General features: G+C 35.2%; 3 protein-coding genes across 4 annotated transcripts; 1 reads left to right on the top strand and 2 right to left on the bottom strand.

Annotated features, from left to right (window-relative positions):
* Positions 1 to 2,046: 2,046 nt before the first annotated feature.
* LOC141377595 (uncharacterized) lies at positions 2,047 to 8,445 on the bottom strand. The gene is made up of 3 exons (XM_073922228.1): positions 8,399 to 8,445; positions 7,972 to 8,308; positions 2,047 to 2,459 (listed from the first exon to the last, which is right to left on the bottom strand). The coding sequence occupies exon 2, from the start codon at positions 8,300 to 8,302 to the stop codon at positions 7,982 to 7,984; it is 321 nt and encodes a 106-aa protein (XP_073778329.1). The 5' UTR covers positions 8,303 to 8,308; positions 8,399 to 8,445; the 3' UTR covers positions 2,047 to 2,459; positions 7,972 to 7,981.
* zgc:194285 lies at positions 2,047 to 20,515 on the bottom strand. 2 transcript variants are annotated; one of them, XM_005169616.5, is made up of 2 exons: positions 19,904 to 20,515; positions 2,047 to 2,459 (listed from the first exon to the last, which is right to left on the bottom strand). In XM_005169616.5, exon 1 carries the CDS (start codon positions 20,379 to 20,381, stop codon positions 19,914 to 19,916), a length of 468 nt encoding a protein of 155 aa, XP_005169673.1. In that variant the 5' UTR covers positions 20,382 to 20,515; the 3' UTR covers positions 2,047 to 2,459; positions 19,904 to 19,913. The 2 variants fall into 2 exon arrangements, with proteins under 2 accessions (XP_005169673.1, NP_001129452.1); NM_001135980.1 differs by lacking the exon at positions 2,047 to 2,459 and adding an exon at positions 16,736 to 16,793 and having other exon boundaries at positions 19,904 to 20,497.
* Positions 12,342 to 13,271, top strand: si:ch211-276i12.9. Its single transcript, NM_001386646.1, has one exon. It carries the CDS (start codon positions 12,477 to 12,479, stop codon positions 12,978 to 12,980), a length of 504 nt encoding a protein of 167 aa, NP_001373575.1. The 5' UTR covers positions 12,342 to 12,476; the 3' UTR covers positions 12,981 to 13,271.
* Positions 20,516 to 20,924: the final 409 nt, after the last annotated feature.

Raw genomic sequence — 20,924 nt, 5'->3', positions numbered from 1 at the left:
AGATGTTTTTTCCTATCAGACAATATCTTTTCTATTCTCCACTGTAAAAAAGTATAACATTATTAGTATATTTTAAAGGCCATTATTTTATTGTTTTACGATGATTGATAAGTGATAATAAATATGAATAGCAGTGCAAATTAATTTCTAAATTTGACTCAATAATAACGATTTTAAAATCTGTTTTGTGTTAATGTGACATGTTTCTGTCTGATATTACATGTTCCATGCACACTGCACTGTAAATAAGTTTTTTTTTGGAGGATTTGACATGTGGCCCTCGGGTCTGCAAAGTTTGCCCACCACTGACCTATACACACATTTGTTTGACACTATTTTCTGCTCCTACCGAGTCAGTGAAGGACCACAGAAACCTGCATTGTGAAATGTGGAGGTTTCTTCCCCCACAAGTTTGCAATATCAAATTCCATTAAAACAACACTCTTCCAGCAGTTCATACTCGCATCCAATATCTTGTTTTTCACAGGGACATGATTGAAATGTTCCCGAATGAAAGTGATAGCGCCAAACTGCTGTTCAAGAGTTCACACTTAGCTGATGATTGATTATAAGCAAGTTTGGCATGCTGTCCCGGGAGAGAGCCAGAGTTTTGGGACGACAACAGCAAAAGCCCGATCCCCACTTCGCTTAGTATGGCGGACCTTGGTATAGATAGAATAAATTCATCAGAAGACCTCAGTGTCCTACCAGGATTGTATACATGTAGCAGGTCTGATAAGTAAGATGGTGCCAGATTGTTTAAGGATTTAAAAACAAAGATTAATATTTTAAAATCAATCCTTGACCTAACAGGCAGCCAGCCCAGAGAGGAAAGAACTGGGGATATGTGCTCGAACTTGCGAGTCCCTGTCAGAAGTCTCGCAGCTGCATTTTGTACTAATTGCAATCTGTTTAGGGCATTTTGACTAATACCCACATACAGAGAATTGCAATAGTCAAGTCTTCCCAAAATAAAAGCATGGATCCCCTTCTCAAGGTCATTAAAAGAGAGAAACGACTTTACTTTTGCCACAAGTCGTAAATGGGAAAAAACTGGATTTAACAACTGTATTTACTTGTTTTTAAAATTTCAGATCACTGTCGAATTGAAATCCTAAGTTTCTAACAACAGGTTTTTGATAAGTGAAAAGCTCACCAAAACCTGATAAATGCAGAGGGTTAGGATCCCCAAACCAGACTAGCTCAGTTTTTACTTCATTGAAATTTTAAAAATTTGACGAAAGCCAGCTCTTAACCTCGACTTGGGAGTCAAGCCCTTTTTATCCCTACTTTTAAAAGGGACATAAATCTGAGTGTCGTCAGCATAAAAATGGAAAGCCACCCCATATTTACGAAAAATAGATCCTAAAGGTAAAATATATAAAGAAAATAAAATAGGTCCAAGTATAGACCCTTGATGAACTCTACGTCAGGGGTCTGGAGGATGAAAAGGTCTGACCAACGTTAACACTAAAGCTTCTGTCTGACAAATAAGATCTAAACCACTTAAGAGCAGAGCCCTGAATGCCCACTAAATTCTCAAGACGAGAAATAAGGATTTCATGGTCTATAGTGTCAAAAGCTGCAGTAAAGTCAAGAAGCATAAGGATCACAGAGTGCCCCGAGTCCCTAAATAACTGAATGTCATTCAACACACGTAGCAGTGCAGACTCAGTACTGTGACATGCCTTAAAACCTGATTGAAACACTTCATGAATACTGTTAAGCCCCAGAAAGCTCTGCAGTTGTGTTAAAACTGTTTTCTCCAAAATCTTAGATAAAAAGGGTAGCTTCGAAATAGGTCTAAAATTGGACAGCACAGATTTATCCAAACTAGGCTTTTTCAAAAAATTAAGATTAAGAATAGATTAAAGGCAAATAATTTGATCACTGATGTCCATGTAGATGTCACTATACAACCCCTGTATATGTATTTCTTTACATGTTAACAAACAGCCCAAGGCTAAAGTAATTTTCTCCCATATGGAGGCCTTCAATACTGTATTTTATGACTTTCTTGCAATAATAACAAAACCAACAACACTGTGCAAGTTGTTTTTTTATTGAAAGGCTTTTCTAAAAAAAAGATGGCTGCTGTTAAATCTGCAGCCTTTGCTTCATATGCATCTGTGTCTAATTCTAAACTACTTGAATTAGTAATACAACAAAAGTAAAATGCTACAAATGATTATGTAAAATTTACATTTTAAACAGTTTGAACACACATGTAGACAAGACATGCTCGACTTTTTGACAGCTTCAAATGTGAAAAGCTGTTCAAATAGCTGTCAGACTCATAAAACAATGGTGTCATTTGTAATGCTGGATCCTTTTCATCTCCGTTGTCTTCAAAGGTTTAGTTATTCAGGTGTACTTCAGCAGAGTAGCATTTTAAAGGAGGGACCCAGGGGTGAAGTTCACAATTCTCAATTTGGCCATCTGTTGCTCGTGCATATACTCTGTAAATAATGTGGAAAGAGACAGAATTATTCATATTACATATTAGGGCTGCACAATATAGCATTTTAGAATTAATATCGCAATGGGTGCATTCGCAATAGTCACATCACAGCATCTGCAATGTGGAGTGGGGACTATTACAGTTGATCAGCAAAAGGGCCGGATTAACCAACGGGCATTATGGGCACAGGCCAACCTGATCTCACGAGGAAACGCAAGTATTTTACGGTTTGTCAGTTTATTGGCTAATTCGAGTTCAGTTGTAAGAAAATGTATGGCTGTTTCTCAATATGCGTTCTTCAGCAGTCTTGCGTCCTCGTGTTCTCGTGCAACGTCATCATCAGCTGCCCAAGTTCAGTTCCAATACTCAAGACCGCAAGTACGGAGGACGCGTGAAACTTCCCGGATGTGTTCTTGATATCGAGGACGCACTGATGCAGACTTGAGCACCGAATTCGCTTTGAAAGTCCCAGAAGTCATTGCGACTGGAGATGGGAAGATCAGCATTTTATCTAGATTTATTATTAAAGTTCATAGATATGAATTATTTACCTCAGGAGTTTCCCTAAATGAAACTGTGAAAGTAAACATTACCATGAACATCTTAATGAAGGAATAAACACATTAAGGGTGTTTGTTTGCTGAAATTCGTATTAAAATCTGTTTTATTTATATTGTGCAACATATATTTATAATGTTTTTATGCAAAGTATATATTTTGAAAAGGGGAAAACAATCAATCGTTGTATGAAGGCTGTAATGTTTAAATAATTTACAATTTAAAACACGTGAAGGTCATGTGACCATCAGGAAGAACGCAGCATCTCAATTCTCAAAGGACGCGTTCTCTGCCCTCGCGTTCTCCTGAGTTCATTCTTCCGAGGACACCTGGCAAGACCGCTCTCCACAAGAACACAAGTCCGTTCTCTGTGTTCTTGGAATTGAGAAACAGCCTATGATTTTAAAAAGGAGGCGTGGCACCTAACCCCAACCGTCATTGGGTGATGAGCAAATCGTACTAAATTGTACGAATTAGGTCATACGAATTAGCCGCTAAATCAAAAAGTTACGAATTGCCATGAGATTGTGTTGGCACAGGCCCAGGGGCCCGTGCGCACTTGGGCCCCCTGCGGGGGTGGGGGGTGGAATGCAGATTTTGAAGTGTTTTTTTAAGCTAAGTGCAAATAGCGCACCTCGTTGGAATAAGCTACCTAAACAATTCCCGCCCATCCACAGGCATAAATCTGATTTAACAGTAGGGGGGACAATAAAAAAAAATTAAGCAGTTTTTTTTAAGGGGACACAAACAATACAGCCGAATTGTACTAATAAAGATATGTCCCCTCAGTGAAAAATGGTTTCATCATTATTATTATTTTAGCATGGAGACTTTGTCATTACGGTAATTTTCAAAGTTTTTCTCAGGTTCAATGACAAAGCAAATTTTTCTTCAAACATATTTATTGCATTGTTTGTTGTGTTGTTTACAGTCAACAGACTGACTCCTGAAGCAGAAAAAAATGCTGGAAAAGGCGTTTTTCATACTCATAATAACTTGTTTACATTACACTTGTTAAATTTACAGAACATATTGTAAATCGGTGAGCCTGTGAAGTTCATCTGCTAAACAGCCACAACTCCGAAAAGATTAAAAAATTGTTCACCCCTTAAAGAATTGTCATTATCCCTTCAATAAAAGCACAACACCCTTACCTGACACTGTACATCTGACTGACCCTGCTCTGCCTGTTCCTCAATCATTTCTTTCTCCTTTGACTGTGGTTAATATTGTGACATTAGTATTTTCATAAGCACTCATTCTGAAAGCCAAATTGCCTTAAGATGCCTTCATAACTTTTTGTTTTTGGCGTTTAGCTGCACTGAAAAATGCATTTTCTCTGTCATTTTATCCAATGCATGACACTGCAATGCAAATTTATTTATGCTGTAGCACATTTTATACACAATGGAAATTCAAAGTGCTTTACATAAAGAACGCAAAACTGTCATAAAATTAATCACAACAATAAAAACAAAGAATTAAAAAAGGTTAACATTTTATTTTCAAATTAATTAATTCAGTTAAGAACAAAATAGAAATTGAATATACAAAAATACAGTTTGGACTGAGCACAGTGCTCATTTAGCAAATACACAGCTAAACAATATGCTAATTGTGGTCGTTAATGTTAAGTTAACATTATGCCATGTCGTCACAAATAAAACAATGCATGGGAAACAGCTTTGGCGTGTTAAGTTGCAGTGCAGTGCACTTTGCAGCAAGCTCACGTTAACTAGATAAGTAAATTTGGTCACTAATTCAGCAGATTCATGGACACTGGTAATCAGCATTTGTGCCGCAACTAATTTATGACGAGTCTGTATTAACTACATAAAAGAGAATCGCTTTATTTATTTAAGGTGAATAAAATCCCCTTCTTAATTACTGAAACATTAACTCAGCTGCACACCTGACTTGTGTGTGCGTGTGTGTGCGCGTGTGTGCGCGCGTGTGTGTGTGCGCGCGCGCGTGTGTGTGTGTGTGTGTGTGTGCGTGTGTGCAAAGTAGGTGAGATGAGTTGCGAAAACATGCAGTGGACCAAACCACTCTGACCACTCAACTGTTTCTAAATACATTTTAAATGATAAATGTGGTTTTCTTTCTACTTAGAAAATTTGTTATATATATATATATATATATATATATATATATATATATATATATATATATATATATACCGTTTGATTGACAGAGACAACAGAACGCAACAGACAGAAGTGTGAGTGGCGTTGCTCAAAAAGTGCACAGAAAGTGTGTGGCAATATCTTTTAATGCGATCGATCATGCACCCGGTTCGAATTCTGCATCTGATAAACACGTTTTATTTTTTTCAAAGTGTACTTTAAATGCTTTTAAAGAAAGTTAAAACTTTGTAAACTAGAAATGCATGTACTGTATAACATTTATTTTTTAAATGCGGCCAATTATAGATAAATTTTATTTAAAAAATATGATATTCATCTTATTTTTAATTCCTCTACCTAGCCGCACCCCTAAAGTTGGTCTACAAGACATTGTGCCCAGGGGCCTCTGAATACTTAATCTGGGCCTGACCAGCAATGAAGAATGTACAGTGTTTACATTTTACATTACATTTTATATTTCAATGATAGGTGTAGGTGGGGCTGTGCAATTATGAGAAAATTTCTAATTGCAATTTTGTTTTTTTGATTTGTGATTTAATTTTATAGGTCAAGCTTCAGCTCAATATACTGTATCGTAGCTTCTTAACACTAAAATGCAGTGAGTGTTAGTTAAAAAAAGAAATAAAAATATTAAACTGACTCAAGCTTTTATTCACATTTGTTTATAAATATTCAGAAATTAAACAATTTTGTCTCTGGAGCAAACAGTAGTGAGTTTCCGCATTAGTAGGCCCACACGGAATCTGCGCGCGCAGAATTCCGCAGATTTCTGCAGGTTTTTAGCCCATTATTAATTCTATTTATTTACTTAAGTAAATGTGTAAATCTGAATTTATTCAGTTTTTATTCAGTAATTTATTACTTTTTACTTAATATATTAAGGTTTTAGTTATGATACTCCGCTGGATACTCCCAAAACAATTCCGCAGAAATCCGCAGATTTTTACCAAAATTCTCCGCAGATTCCGTCTGGCCCTGCGCATTAGTTATCTCCTGGTGCCTTCAGGATGTTTTTTCATATGGTGTAACCACTGCGAACAACTCTGAAATTGTATTTTGCTGTTGCTAGCTACTAGATTGAGTATACCTGGCTATACTTTTAGTAGACTTTTTAGCAAGACACTTTTTTTATAGCCACCTGTGGTGCTTTTTTAGATGCTGGTTGTTGTATTTCCTCAAGCTGTGGTAACAATTCTGCGACAGCTCTTACAAAATACCCATTTTTGATTGGCGTCTGTGACTTCGAAACCAAAATACTCCTGTATTATCGACATGCTGTTTTTCTTTTATATGAATTTGTCTATTAATGCTCCTGAAGCGGCAGACGCCATCATCCCACTTGTTCACGCTTCCCTGTTTGTTTTATTGTGGGCTTTCAGCATAGTTAGGTTGTGCAATTCTGATTGGACAGAACGAAAGTGAGCTCACTCAATTGGCTGGTAAGACTATCACACACAGACGACAGTCATGCGTTTGCTCTGGGTGGAGGAAACTATAAAATACATACATATTTCATATCACAGCCTCTTGCAATAAGCTAAATCACAACGTATCGCGATTGTGATTCGATTTCCATTAATCACACAGTCCTAGGGGCAGGACAAAATATGCATGAGGTGGCGCTTCTCGTAACAGCAGATCGAACATGTCAATGTTGCAATTGTAAGAAATATGTGTGCTTTTTATAAATGCATTTTCCCTATTCAATTACAAATATCATGATATTTTGTGGATTAGTGGTGTAACGGATCACAAATCTCATGGTTCGGACCATTTAATGGCTTTTTAAAGTCACTGATCGGATCAGTGCGTGAACAGGGTGCGCAGATATACAGATCAACATTTGTTGACAAGACCATTTGGGCTGCTTATAAGAATAATGCAAGTTATGGGCCCGACAGTATTTAATTGGATGAATATTTTTTAGTCTTATATCTTACCCAGAATATAAAAATACATATAAAAACTCAGAATTGCAACTTTATAACTCTTTATAACTTTTTTTTTTTTTTTCTTATCACTCAGTGGTGGGAACGGGCTTTCATAGTATGTGACACGATTAGTTTAATTTATTGTAAATTAAATTTGTTTAAATGTTTATTTTTTCTTCATTTATATTAAAATTCAAAAAAGTCACAAAAAAGCCTGTTTGTGAACTTATTGTATTTAATTTTACATTACAACAATAAGGTTTCTTTAAATATTAAAATATATTAAATAAGCTTTAGATATATTTTTACCATGCAGTTTATTTACAAAAAAAATTAAAAAATAAAAAATAACCTACCTTTTAGTTTTTTTTAAAAAAATTTAAAGAGGAAGAAAATGTTTTGACTTTCAATGCAAGGGCCCGATACCTAACTCCAAATCACTAAGTCCACCCCTGTTTTTACCTATGTATATGTGTCTGTGTAATTATATATATATATATATATATATATATATATATATATATATATATATATATATATATATTTATTTTTTTATATATATATATATATATATATATATATATATATATATATATATATATATTTATATATATATATAGAAAGATCACTGTTTAGATGTAATTCTTACATGTTTTGTAATTGTACTGGTTTCTAAAACTCCCTTCTTTTTAAACTCATTTCTTTTCTTCAGTATATTTCAGTGTTTTTCTACCATTTTTCACACTTCTACTATCGCATATTCTGTTCATAACCAACTGCAGCGATAAATAAGCGAATTTTACATTTTTTCATGCTAATTAGCAAACTTATTGAACGCGGAAGTCAGAATGTGCGAGTATAAAACCAACTTTACCCATCTAACGTTACTCTGTAGGTGTGTCGTTTAATTCTGGAGCCTCCGCGGGAACCGGAGCCTCGAGTTTCTGTTCTTTGTTTACGGGAGCGTCGTCCGGTTGTGCTTTTCTTTGCTGTGGGGTTTTCTGCTTTCTGCGTTGCCTTTTTCGTCCACACTCCTGTCGGTCAGTGGATGTTTCGTCTTTCCCCGACCATTCCCTGTAAACCCTGGAGACTGTAGTGCGAGAAAGTCCTAGCAGCTCAGCGGTGTCGGAAACACTCCGACCAGCCTGTCTGGCACCAACAATCATCCCGCGTTGAAAATCACTTAAATTATTTTTCTGTTCCATTCCGAACTGCAAATATATGGTCCGCTTATATGAGTTGATAATACAAATGCCTCAATTTTATTACCAATAACCCAATAATGTGCGTCTGCGCCTCACCTCTGTTCTGTTCAAGTGTTTTATTTTGCGGTTGGCGTACAACTTCTAGGCGCATTACTGCCGACTGCTGGTTAGGAATAGCACATACAGGAAAATAAAATAGTCTGTTTATCTAGTTTAGTCCGTTTTAATTGTAGTATTATTAATTATATACAGTCCCCGTTTGGTTTATTTTGTATCAATTATGTCACATTTTAAATTTAAAATAAAGATTTTTCTTTTATTGCAGGTTCTCCCCGTGTTGGCGTGGATTTATTCCGGAAAATACCTGTTGTGTTCATTGGCCTTCAGCGAGTGCAGCATTGGCCAATAATATCCAACTGCAGACCCTCAGACCCACACAGGTTTCAGGTACACACAATCAAGAACAGGGGTTCTCAACTGGTTTGACCATGGGACCCACATTTTTACATGGTCATCAAGCCGTGACCCAAATTTTTGGTACTATAATACAGTTTTAGGAATTATACTTCATTTGTATTTATTTGTTAACATACACTAGTGACAGATACATCATAAGAAATTCAACAAGACTTACAAATAAACAACATTTTCTTGCTGTCATTTAACAAAATGGGTCAAATTACAGAAATAGTACAAAGTAAAATTGACAAATAACAGTTAATAATAAACTGCTAATAAAACATGTTTTCTGGTTTCTAAATATTGTTTTTTCAGAAGATTTTACTACATATGACACTGCTTTAAGTCTTTTTTGTCGTCAATATATATAATGTTATCCATACTTTACATATTTAGGGTCTTACTTGGGCTTGGACATATTTGTTGCTATAATTAAATAAAATTTCACATGTCAAATGGTAGGGTTGTCGCGCACACACTTCAAAATAAAAGTCTAGTATAAGCAAAATAAGTAAAAAATTACTTTTGTTGTTTTTTTGATCACACACTCCACGACCCACTGCAATGCGACCCACCAGAAAATCCATATATAGTCGTTTGTAAACATATATATATATTTGTAAACATTTAGGATGTGCGCATCGAGGTTGCAAAAAAAAAAAACAGGAGTGCTTGCATTTACAGCGAAGGAATGGCATCCGATGCGATAGAGTTTGTTGTTGTATTTCAGATAAGTTATGTTGATTACTTACATAATGCTTTCAGCGTATTATCAATACTCATTGATAAGCACAGTGATTTGGCAAAATTAATGTTAAAGTGAGAGGTGTTCATCTTACAGGTCCATTTGCGATCACACCCTCCCAATGGATATTGGATAGGACGAAACGGCCAAGCATCCAGACCCAAATATACAATCTCATTGAAGCTCCAAGGGATTTTACAAGAGAGAAGTTAAAGGCCTACAGGTCTTTGGATGCCTACAATTCTGTCCTGTGGGGTCATGTGCAAGAAATAATGCTCCGTGATGACCAGATTCAACACTATGTAGTGCTAAAAACCGAGGTTCTGCCTAGCCAAAGACAAGGAAAGAAGACGGAGCTGTACAAGGCCTGGGTAATCATCAACAAGCAAAACAACTGCATTCTGACAGCGAGCTGCACCTGTACGGCAGCGTATGTGAACTTACAATTTTACATTTTATTCTAAGCATTCAGTGTCCGCAGTTTAATTCACCATATTGCACTGTTTATGCTGAAATCAAAAATGAGTAACAGGTATGATACAGCGTAACGTGAACTTTCCTGATATGAAATGAGAACTGCAGAGTCGAGCTTTTTCTGTTAGGTCTTTACTCCATTCAGTCTACAGACGTCTGCGGTTGACATTAAAAGCAGTGTGGTGTACGGTAATATTTAAGTTTTTTACTTTTGGACTTTCGATTTTGGCATCCTACCACACAACATGACATGTTTCATATAGCAACCAGTCTTTTTTTCAACGGTTGAACCCATGTCTTCTCAGACATCGTCATCAATATATTAGTATGTATATAGTAATTAAATATTAAACAAAATAGACAATAGTGCATGCTATTTCACAAATATGGAGATCAAGACAGGCGAATGGGGAACATTGTTTCCGATCGCCATTCAATATAATAGACTGAACCGTTTTCTATCAGTCATCATAGATGATCAGTCATTATTTATCTGACAGGGTCAGTATAGAAGATACTCGTTTGCTGGCCTTGCTAGACGATCTAAACTGGACAGGTTTCATTTATATAATGGATTCATTATATCGAAGGAAGTAATAGTAAATTAATATGTATAGGCTATAATGCAGCTTTATATGTAATACACATCTTTTTACATATAATAAATGTATAACACTATATTATTATTTTACTCCAGCGATTTAATAGTGTTTATTTGCTTAATTTCCTAACCACTTTTTTATTAATGATTTCCCAAATTAAATACTATAGTAATTTATAGTTAGTATTATATTGTTTTTAAACCATAAAGGACTGGTAATTTGTGGTAATTATAGTTGCAACAAATTAGGCATGGGACGATACCCGTTTACAAGGTATACCGTGGTTTGGAAAAGTCAAGATTTTAAGACTGCCGAAATATTTTGCCATTCTGTTCCTAAAGTATGTGTAAGAATTTTTATTTACGCTTTTTTTAGGACAACAATATCTCCAGCAGAAAACATTTTTTTTCTGTTTCAAATTGTAAATAAATCTGTGTTTTTGAAATGAAGACAGCAGAAGTCAATGACATTTAAAAAGCTTATTTTTTAACCAGCCCAAGCATATGTATATATTACTAACAGTTGCTACAGTTTAGTAAGAGATAAAGTAGTTTAAATCAGTTTATAACTATATTATTTTAAATTATTAACTATAGTCATTTATTTTAATGTGACACATTATTGTTTGTTTTTTATATTTTACTACAAAACGATTTTAACTATGACAACATTGAGATCCTGAATTAGTTTATTACACTTAATTCTACAATTAGATGGTCTATTATGTTTTCTTTGTGTATGTGGATACGTGAATAAAGTCATAATTGTTTTAACTTAATATTTTTACTTACATAATTTAAGTTCCAAAACTGGGGCGAGGCAGTGGCGCAGTAGATAGTGCTGTCGCCTCACAGCAAGAAGGTTGCTGGGTCGCTGGTACGAACCTCAGCTCAGTTGGCGTTTCTGTGTGGAGTTTGCATGTTCTCCCTGCCTTCGCGTGGGTTTCCTCCGGGTGCTCCAGTTTCCCCCACAGTCCAAAGACATGTGGTACAGGTGAATTGGGTAGACTAAATTGTCCATAGTGTATGAGTGTGTGTGTGAATGTGTGTGTGGATGTTTCCCAGAGATGGGTTGCAGCTTAATATAGGGATTAAAACCTCGGATTAATAAAGGGACTAAGCGACAAGAAAATTAATGAATGAATGAAAGTTCCAAAACTGCTCAGTTGTTAAAATGATTGTTACGATATTACAATGAAATAATGACTGAAATGTTAAACCCTAAACTATTTGTGAAATTCAGTAGGTGGCGATAATGCTCCTAAGGAGTTAGTGGTCGTTAAACAAGAAAAAGAAGACTGTACTGTCTGACTGAAACTACCCTGTACATACTGTAGCCTGCACTATACATTTTAAGTATTTAAATTAGTTATTTTAAATCCTGAAACGGTCGAAGGTGGTTTGATATTTCTATATATCCTATAATGTTAGCACATAACTGCATTTACATAGTTTACATTTGAATGTTTATAGTGAAATAAGACACATACACAACTGACACACAGTTTTGCTACTTGGTGACTTTTTGATTTCATTAATACTGTTATAAAGTGCATAGTTTGATTTATTTACCTGCTTCCCCATTTATATATTTCTGTATTATTGGCATATTTCTCTATTCAAATATGTTAATACATTTTATTACCGTTATTTATTATTGCCAGGTGCTTCGGCCTAGCGGAACTTGCAAGCAGTTCTGAAGAACTATTTTTATCACCCGGCGGAAGGAGCATGACAACGCCATCCGCACTGCGGTCTTTATAACTCGGCCGACGTTTATAACTGATGCGCCGACGTGTTTTCCTGCTTTAAAGTTCACTCCTGATCAAGCAGAGGCGTTTGTTTTGTCAACTCTCTTAATCGTATATAACCTGACCATATATTTGCTTTTCGGAATGGGACAGAAAGGTGATTTAAGTGATTTTCAACGCGGGATGATTGTTGGAGCCAGACAGGCTGGTCTGAGTGTTTCCGACACCGCTGAGCTGCTAGGACTTTCTCGCACTACAGTCTCCAGGGTTTACAGGGAATGGTCGTTGAAGGACAAAACAACCACTGGCCGACAGGAATGTGGGCGAAAAAGTCTCGTTGACGACCGCGGTCAGAGGAGGATGGCCAGACTGGTTCAGGCGGATAAAAAAGCTACCATAACCCAGTTAACCGCTCGTTACAACCAGGGGACCCAGAGGAGCATCTCTGAACGTACAACACGCCGTGCATTAAAGCAAATGGGCTTCAGCAAGCAGAAAACCACACCGGAAAGTAAAGCAAAACCGGACGACGTTCCTGTAAACAAAGAACAGAAATCCAAGGCTCCGGTTCCCGCGGAGGCACCAAAATTAAACGACACACCTTCAGGCTGGCGTCAGGACGATTCAGAAGCGACTCCGTTAGCGTAACATTAACTTAAAACAAGGCACAACAACAGGACATTGCTGGTTGGACTACCAACATCACGTTTATTTCTTCTTGAAACACATCCAGTTTCAAGTTATGTTTGTATATATTAATATTTGTCGAAATGAGCTTTCAAAATGCGTGTAAGCAATGAGAGGCGCATCAAAACAAAACCTTGTTCTAATGGTTCATTGATTTAACCGTATAAAGATTAATTCATACTTATTGACCCCAGAAAACATGCACTGAGTTTGTGCAATTTTCATTTTGGAATAAACTAGAACATTATGGAATTTCTTGGAGAATATCTGTCTTCTTTAACTAATGTAGCACGCACGTGCATTATGGCAATGCAGTTGAACGAAGATCCGTGCACAAAAACCGGTTTGAGCCGAACTGAAAGTGGGGGTTTGGATCCATGTTTGTATTCCTCCGCGCTGAAAGCTTCTGACATTGCTGTTTGTTTGAAAAGTGCGTTTTTTTCTGATGATTTACTTTTGGTGAGTGCTTTACAGAAAGCATCTTTAAAATTGGTAATTTCCTTATTAAAGTGTTGTCATACAGCTGTTACATTAGCTTTTCTAATTGCTGATGCCTGTGCTTTTTCTACAGAGACAGTTGTGGAAGAAAGAGAAACCCTGAATCTAAAATATGAGGTAATTTTAATTACTGGGCAGCACGGTGACAATGTGGTTAGCACAATTGCCTCACAGCAATAAGGTTGCTGGTTCAAGTCCCGACAGGGTCAGTTGATGTTTCTGTGGAGTTTGCATGTTCTCCCCATGTTTGTGTGGGTTTCCTCCAGACGCTCCTGTTTCCCCCACAAGTCCAAAGACGTGGTATAGGTGAAATGGGTAAGCTAAATTGTTCGTAGTGTATGTGTGTGAATGAGTGTGGTTGCAGCTGGAAGGAAAATACAAAATCTCGATTACGATTAATGGATCATTATTTAATTTATTAACTTTTTTGCCCTCATAGTTCACTTACAGGGTTTGTACAGTAAATATGCTCACATAATACAAGTGAGAGATGAAATTACAAGTTTTAATGTAGGGTGCATTACAGGATTTTAAAACAATCAAGGGAAACACACACTATGATTATTTATTGAACATCAATGTTGAACAACAGAAATTAAAACGGATCCCTAAAACGTACAGTCATTAGTTTCTTATAAAAAAGTAAAAACAAAGTGCAGTTTTAGAAACAAAATAAATTATTTTCAGTGATTCTCTCATCAATAAACTTTAGTGTGACCGCGGCATCAGTTCCAACTCTAATTAGAATTTGAACATGCGAAATTCTGTCATATAGTGCTGCGAACAGTGCCGTGATTAAACAAGATAATTAGACATTTAAAAAAAAAAAGCAAGCGATAGGTTCATATTTTACATCTTTGTCCAGAGAGGTCATGTTTTGGTCTGCTATTGGTCTTATGCAGTCACGTGATGTGATGTCTAATGTGAAACATTGCCATGGACGATGGCATCGTCGTCATAGGTGGTTGTTGTTGTTAAATATCGATTAATTCATAACAATTAATTGTAGCCTACCGTTTTCACTACCTGTCCCAAATGGTCTTTGCTTTACTCATAACCAAAACATAAATAAAAATAATAAAAAAAAACCTGCATTGCTTGCACCGCCTTTGTGCTCTTCGTATTGACCTACTGCTCTAGAACTCAACGTGAATGTTTTTTTTTAATATCAGCTGTCAATCACTCAGTCAATGCCTACTGCCTTCAGATGACAGGAGCTACAACTGTGAAAATGTGAAGCGCTGAAGATGAGAGAACGAAAATAACACTGACAGATTTAGTTTTAGAAAACAACAAGAGTTTGGGCTGCATGATTCTGGCTAAACTGTGAATCATGATTTTTTTTGCTTAAAATCAAAATCACGATTTTCTCACGATTCTGTAAATGTAAAGCTTAATATGATTAGCCTATTATTATTATTAATTTTCAAACGTATGGTAAAACAGCAATAATAATAGGCCTATGTGTAGGTATACTGTTGCTTAAAATGCTAATTTTTGTATTATAGTGGACTTAAACAGACTTTCAATATGTCCTGTTTGTTAATCCACAGTAAAATGATGACATCAGAATACAACTATTCACAATTATAAAGTTGATTTATAATGTTTAAGACATGTGCTTGTCATCTGTCATTGACAACATTATTAGACCTTTATATTTCCATTATATATAGGCTAAGGTTGTTATACTGACATAGTAAACATTTATTTGCACAGCACTTTGGTTCACTTTGAAAGTAAAAAAACATCAAATGCTTGTCGTAATCATAACTGTAAAATGCGATATGATCATTTAAATGATCTGCGCAAAGTTTTCACTTTTACTTCCGATTGCGGCTCATGGCTGCTGTTACTGTGAGGAAAAACACAGACATGCAAACCAAACCTTCCGCACGGCCCTTAAACGATCGCTCTGTGCAACAAACTGAACATTATTACAACTTCATTACCTTTATTCACAGCATATGCAGGTTGTGCGTCATTTGCGTGCACGCGCACGTTCTCGGCTGTAAACAGACAGTGCGTCAGCTCACGTGTGATTTCGCGACTGTGAATACATCATTACATGAAGATAGAAATGACATTTTGTGTGAATAATACCTTATAAATACAGTATGTGACACTTTTAACGCCATTTGAAGGTGTCAATGTTGCTGTGAAGACTTGTGTGGCTGTATCGTAGAAAAAGTTGAATTAGGATTGTGTGTAGGGTCGAATCGAGATTGTGATCTTTTTTCGATTAATCGTGCAGCCCTACCTACAGTTACTAATAATGGCACATCTTATTAGTGATTGTGTGGTGAATGTTAATTCACCATTTACACTTTTCCAAGAGTGGATAAAAGACTTTCAGTGGCTTCAATTCTGTTATGAAAATAACTAAACCATTCACTGTCTGTTGGACGGGGTTTGCAAGTAACAGCGTTTGCCACTGAATCTACATAAGAGTGAGAGGTGCTGTTTAATCTTTCATTTAATCCTCACGATGCTGTCAGGCGTGCAAGCAGCAGCTATATGTAACATGTAACACAGCTCATGAAAAGACCGTTATTGCTATTAAGATCACATGCAAAAAATAAGTTGTATATCAATATAAATGTGGGGCGGGGCGATAGATCGCCGGATCGGCATTGTGAAATGTGTCGGCCATTGGTGATGGACGATGGCATCGTCTATCGACCCAACCCTACTGTGAACACAAATAAATTGTAAGAATGAACAAATGTATGATAAAATATACCATTTTTTTTGTGTCCGTTTCATTGTCCAACCCCTTGCATATGTATTTCTTTACTTTGTTACCAAAGGCTACAGTAATTTTCTCCCATATGGAGGCCATCAATACTGCATTTTATGACTTTCTTGCAATAATAAATAAACCAAAAATACTGTGTGAGAGTTTGTTCTGTTTTTTATTAAAAGGCTTTTCTAAAAAAGCTGCTGTTAGATGTGCAGCCTTTGCTTCATGTGCATCTGTCTAATTTTAGTAATTTACCTGATACAGCAAAAGTAAATTACTTGTGTGAAATTTACACTTTAAACAGTTTGAACACAAATGTAGGAAAGGCATGCTTGAGTTTTTGACTGCTCCAAAAGTGAAATACTGTTCAAATAGCTGTCAGACTCATGAAACAATTGTCATTTGTAATGCTGGATCCTTTTCATCTCTGTTGTCTTCAAAGAATTTAGTTATTCAGGTGTACTTCAGCAGAGTAGCATTTTCAAGGAAGGACCCAGTTGTGAAGTTCACCATCTGTTGCTCGTAAATATACTCTAAGTAATGTGGCAAAAACAACAACAACATAATTATTTATATTATATTATATATGAATGTATACTTAAAAAAAAAAAACATGTAATACTTCATTTTTAATAATGATAATTATATATAAATATAACTTTTAATTATGCACAAATTTATCACAATTATATGTACCTATGTATTCATGCATGTGTCTGTGTAAAATGTATACAATGATTGGGGATAGTTACTTTTGAAAGTAATGCATTACAATATTGAGTTACTCCCCCAAAAAAGTTACTAGTTGCATTACTTAGTTACTTTATGGAAAGTAAAGCAAGTATTTAATTTTTGGGGACTACCTAAATATTGTAAATGCATTACTTTGAAAAATAATGCATATACCTCAGGCAGGTATGAAAAAGTAACTCAAAAGAAACTAGTTGCAAATGGAAAGCAATGCATTACATAACTTTTTAGTTACTTTTTCATACTTACCTGAAGCTTTATCTCTTTCAGAACTTGTAGGGGGGCTCTGCATTTAATGGTGCACTGCATAACCTACACCTTCTTTTACCTTTAAAAAAAAACTAATAAATACATTTAAAATAATGTTACCTTCTGAGAACTTCCTGACACTATACAAGCCGTATAATAGATTAATGAAAGTGTAACCCTTATGCACTGTTGGGGATGTTTTTATCTACTGTGGGGTGATTTTAATTCTTAATTTGGCCATCATTTTTTTTCTGTTTCAGCTAGCAGAATGATGTTTGGTGGCAAATCTTATTTTGAGAAAATGCTTTTGAAATTTTTAAAGATCTTGATACACTCTAGGTAAATTTACTATGCTTTTGTTATGTTTGGGATAAAAACATCCACAGGATTCTCAATTAAGCTGCTTTAAAAATGCATCAGATACTTTTTTTCACATGTTTTTGCATAAATCTGTTAATCAACCTCTGATCAAAACTACTCAATTGCTTAGAAAATTACAGGATTTTAACTCTTTAATTGCTAAATTCATAAAATCTGTCACTGATTTAGTGAAAAACAAAACACTGAAAATAAATTTTTTAATATAAAAGTAACTGTCTTGGACATGTGAAACAACATTGGCTTTGATGCATTTTTACTGATTGATTTTCCTTTTTTTTTATAATTTACTGTTGGTGGCTGTTCTTGCCCCATTGACTTCCATTACAACCACATTTTTTGGATTGCAAAACTATGACACCATATAACCATGCATATTTAATTGTTGGTGGTTTTCCCTGCTGGGAAGAGGTAAAATATGTATCTGATGCATTTTTACAGCAGTTTAATTCAGTGGATGTTTTCATCCCTAACATGACAAAAGGGTAGTACATCTACCAGTACACAAGCAAAGCAATGTGTTTGCTACTTTTGTATTATTAGTTGGGTAAAATCACTGTCCATTAAAACAATCCCCTTTCTTCAAAGTATTCAGAATAATGAGAATACTTCCATCACAGAAATGTAAGGCTCTGCCATCTTGGTTCCTGTCTGTTCCCGTGGGAGCTCATTCTTTAACTGTGTAACATTTTTTGGTTTTGGCCAAATAATGAAAAAGGTAATAGGGTTAGACAAACCATATATATATTTTTTTTTACCAACAACACGCAAGCCTTTCATACAAATAAGCACTAGTTGTATAATCGCCAGACCTATGGTTTTTGTGCAGTATTGCCAAAAGTGCCATGAGTAAAAATGTTACTATTTATCCCACCTGTGGGGCAAGTTGTACCAGACAGAGGGTTATTTTAACGCATGCTTAAAAAGGCTGATTTTAAATAAATTGTTTACTTTAAATAGAATATTTCCTCACTACTCATTTTATTCTATGTAGCACAGCATGTTTATTTATATATTGGATAAACACATTTGGATTTATTTGCATTATTAGCAATAAAAAGAAATTTATATTAAAAAACGTGTTTCATATAAAACGTTTTCAGCATCAAAACATGTAAAAATTATTTTGTTAGTTTAATTGGTGTCCAACAGTGCTTGGCTTATGTGTAACACCAAGTTCAACTAACCCTGCTGGGTCATGTTTTCCTCACAACTAGCTAGCAAACACTGTTTTTTACATCTTTAAAAATGGTTCCATCTTTTAGAGTAGAGGACAGTGATCACAACAATATAAGCTTTTACGTAATACTTTCACAGATTTTTTAAGATAAAAACGGAGTATAATAAAAATAAATTTATGCTGCAAAAATGGTTTCTCCTGTGTTTCTCATCCAAATTATGCTGAACTTTTTCAATAACTGGCAGGAAGACGTCTGCCAATATTGTGGTGAAAACCTTGGAAGCATGCTATGGTTAACCCTGAGCACATACCTTAAAACTGTTACATTTTACCCCACACTCCCCTATATATATATATATATATATATATATATATATATATATATATATATATATATATATATATATATATATATTTGAACTACTTTTTCATATACCTTTTATATGAATATATTTGAACTACTTTTTAGTTGTGCGTGTATGTATATATACATATATATATATATATATATATATATATATGTATATATACATATATATATATATATATATATATATATGTATATATACATATATATATATATATATATATATATATATATACACACACACACATATATATATATATATATATATATATACATACACGCACAACTAAAAAGTAGTTCAAATATTATTATTACTTAATATTATTGTTACTTAAAAGAAACAATATTATTACTTAACTCACGTTACTTGTAATGCCAAAACCTCAACACTGCATTATATATATATATATATATATATATATATATATATATATATATATATATATATATATATATATATATATATATATAAAATCATTAAGAAATAGCATATAATATATAACGTTACACAAAGTTGACGATATAATTTTTACATGTTTTGTAATTGTACTGTTTTTTTAACTCCCTTTAAAAGGTATTACTTTAGTCTATTTATAGTGTTTTTCTAACATTTCTAATTTAATTAAATTTGTATATTCTGCTCATAACCGACTACAACAATGATTAGCAAACTTATTGAACGCGGAAGTCAAAATAGGCGAGTATAAAACCAACTTTACCCATCTCAAGTTATTCTGAAGGTGTGTCGTTTAATTCTGGAGCCTCCGCGGGAATCGGAGCCTCGAGTTTCTGTTCTTTGTCGACAAGATCGTCGTCCAGTTGTGCTTTACTTTCCGGTGTGGTTTTCTGCTTGCTATAGCCCATTTGCTTCAATGCACGGCGTGCTGTACGTTCAGAGATGCTCCTCTTGGTCTCCTCGTTGTAACGAGCTGTTAACTCGGTTACGGTAGCTTTTCTATCAGCCTTAATAAGTCTGCTCATCCTCTTCTGACCGTGGTCATCAACGAGGCTTTTTCGTCCACATTCCTGTCGGCCAGTGGTTGTTTTGTCCTTCAATGACCATTCCCTGTAAACCCTGGAGACTGTAGTGCGAGAAAGTCCTAGCAGCTCAGCGGTGTCGGAAACACTCAGACCAGCCTGTCTGGCTCCAACAATCATCCCGCGTTGAAAATCACTTAAATCACCTTTCTGTCCCATTCCGAAAAGCAAATATATGGTCAGGTTATATACGATTAAGAGAGTTGACAAAACAAATGCCTCTGTTTTATTAGAAGTAAACCAAGAAAGCGCGTTGGCGCATCAACAGTCGTCTTAAGTGTTTTATTATTGGCGGTTTGTATACAACTTCTTGGCGCATTACCGCCAACTGCTGGTTAGGAGTGCAGGTTATGATCGCACATACTATTGTGCATACAGACCAAAAACGCCCCCCCCCCCCCCCCACCCCCAACGTTATTTGAATTGAAGATGAATCCAAATAATCTTGATGAACTCTGGGAGTCCTGCAAGAACGCTTTCTTTGCCATTCCAGATGACTGTATTGTGTAAGTGATTTGAGTCATTGCAGAGATGTATGGATGCAGTCCTTCAAGCTATATATATATATATATATATATGATTAAAACTTCTGTACAACAAGATGAAATACATTCAAAGCCAAAAAGAGCGTGTGCGCTGGATTGTAATGTAGGAATTTTCTTAAATATTAACTTTAATGTTGTATTCTGTTAAATACCCGTT

Source organism: Danio rerio, chromosome 14 (assembly GCF_049306965.1).
Source record: "Danio rerio strain Tuebingen ecotype United States chromosome 14, GRCz12tu, whole genome shotgun sequence".
Lineage (NCBI taxonomy): Eukaryota > Metazoa > Chordata > Actinopteri > Cypriniformes > Danionidae > Danio > Danio rerio.
Note: the sequence above shows the minus strand (reverse complement) of the source record. Positions and strands in the feature narration are given on the sequence as shown.

Bases quoted from the DNA above. Each gene is read 5' to 3' on its own strand.
- LOC141377595 (XM_073922228.1), bottom strand. From the start codon at position 8,302: ATGGAACAGAAAAATAATTTAAGTGATTTTCAACGCGGGATGATTGTT.
- si:ch211-276i12.9 (NM_001386646.1), top strand. From the start codon at position 12,477: ATGGGACAGAAAGGTGATTTAAGTGATTTTCAACGCGGGATGATTGTT.
- zgc:194285 (XM_005169616.5), bottom strand. From the start codon at position 20,381: ATGGGACAGAAAGGTGATTTAAGTGATTTTCAACGCGGGATGATTGTT.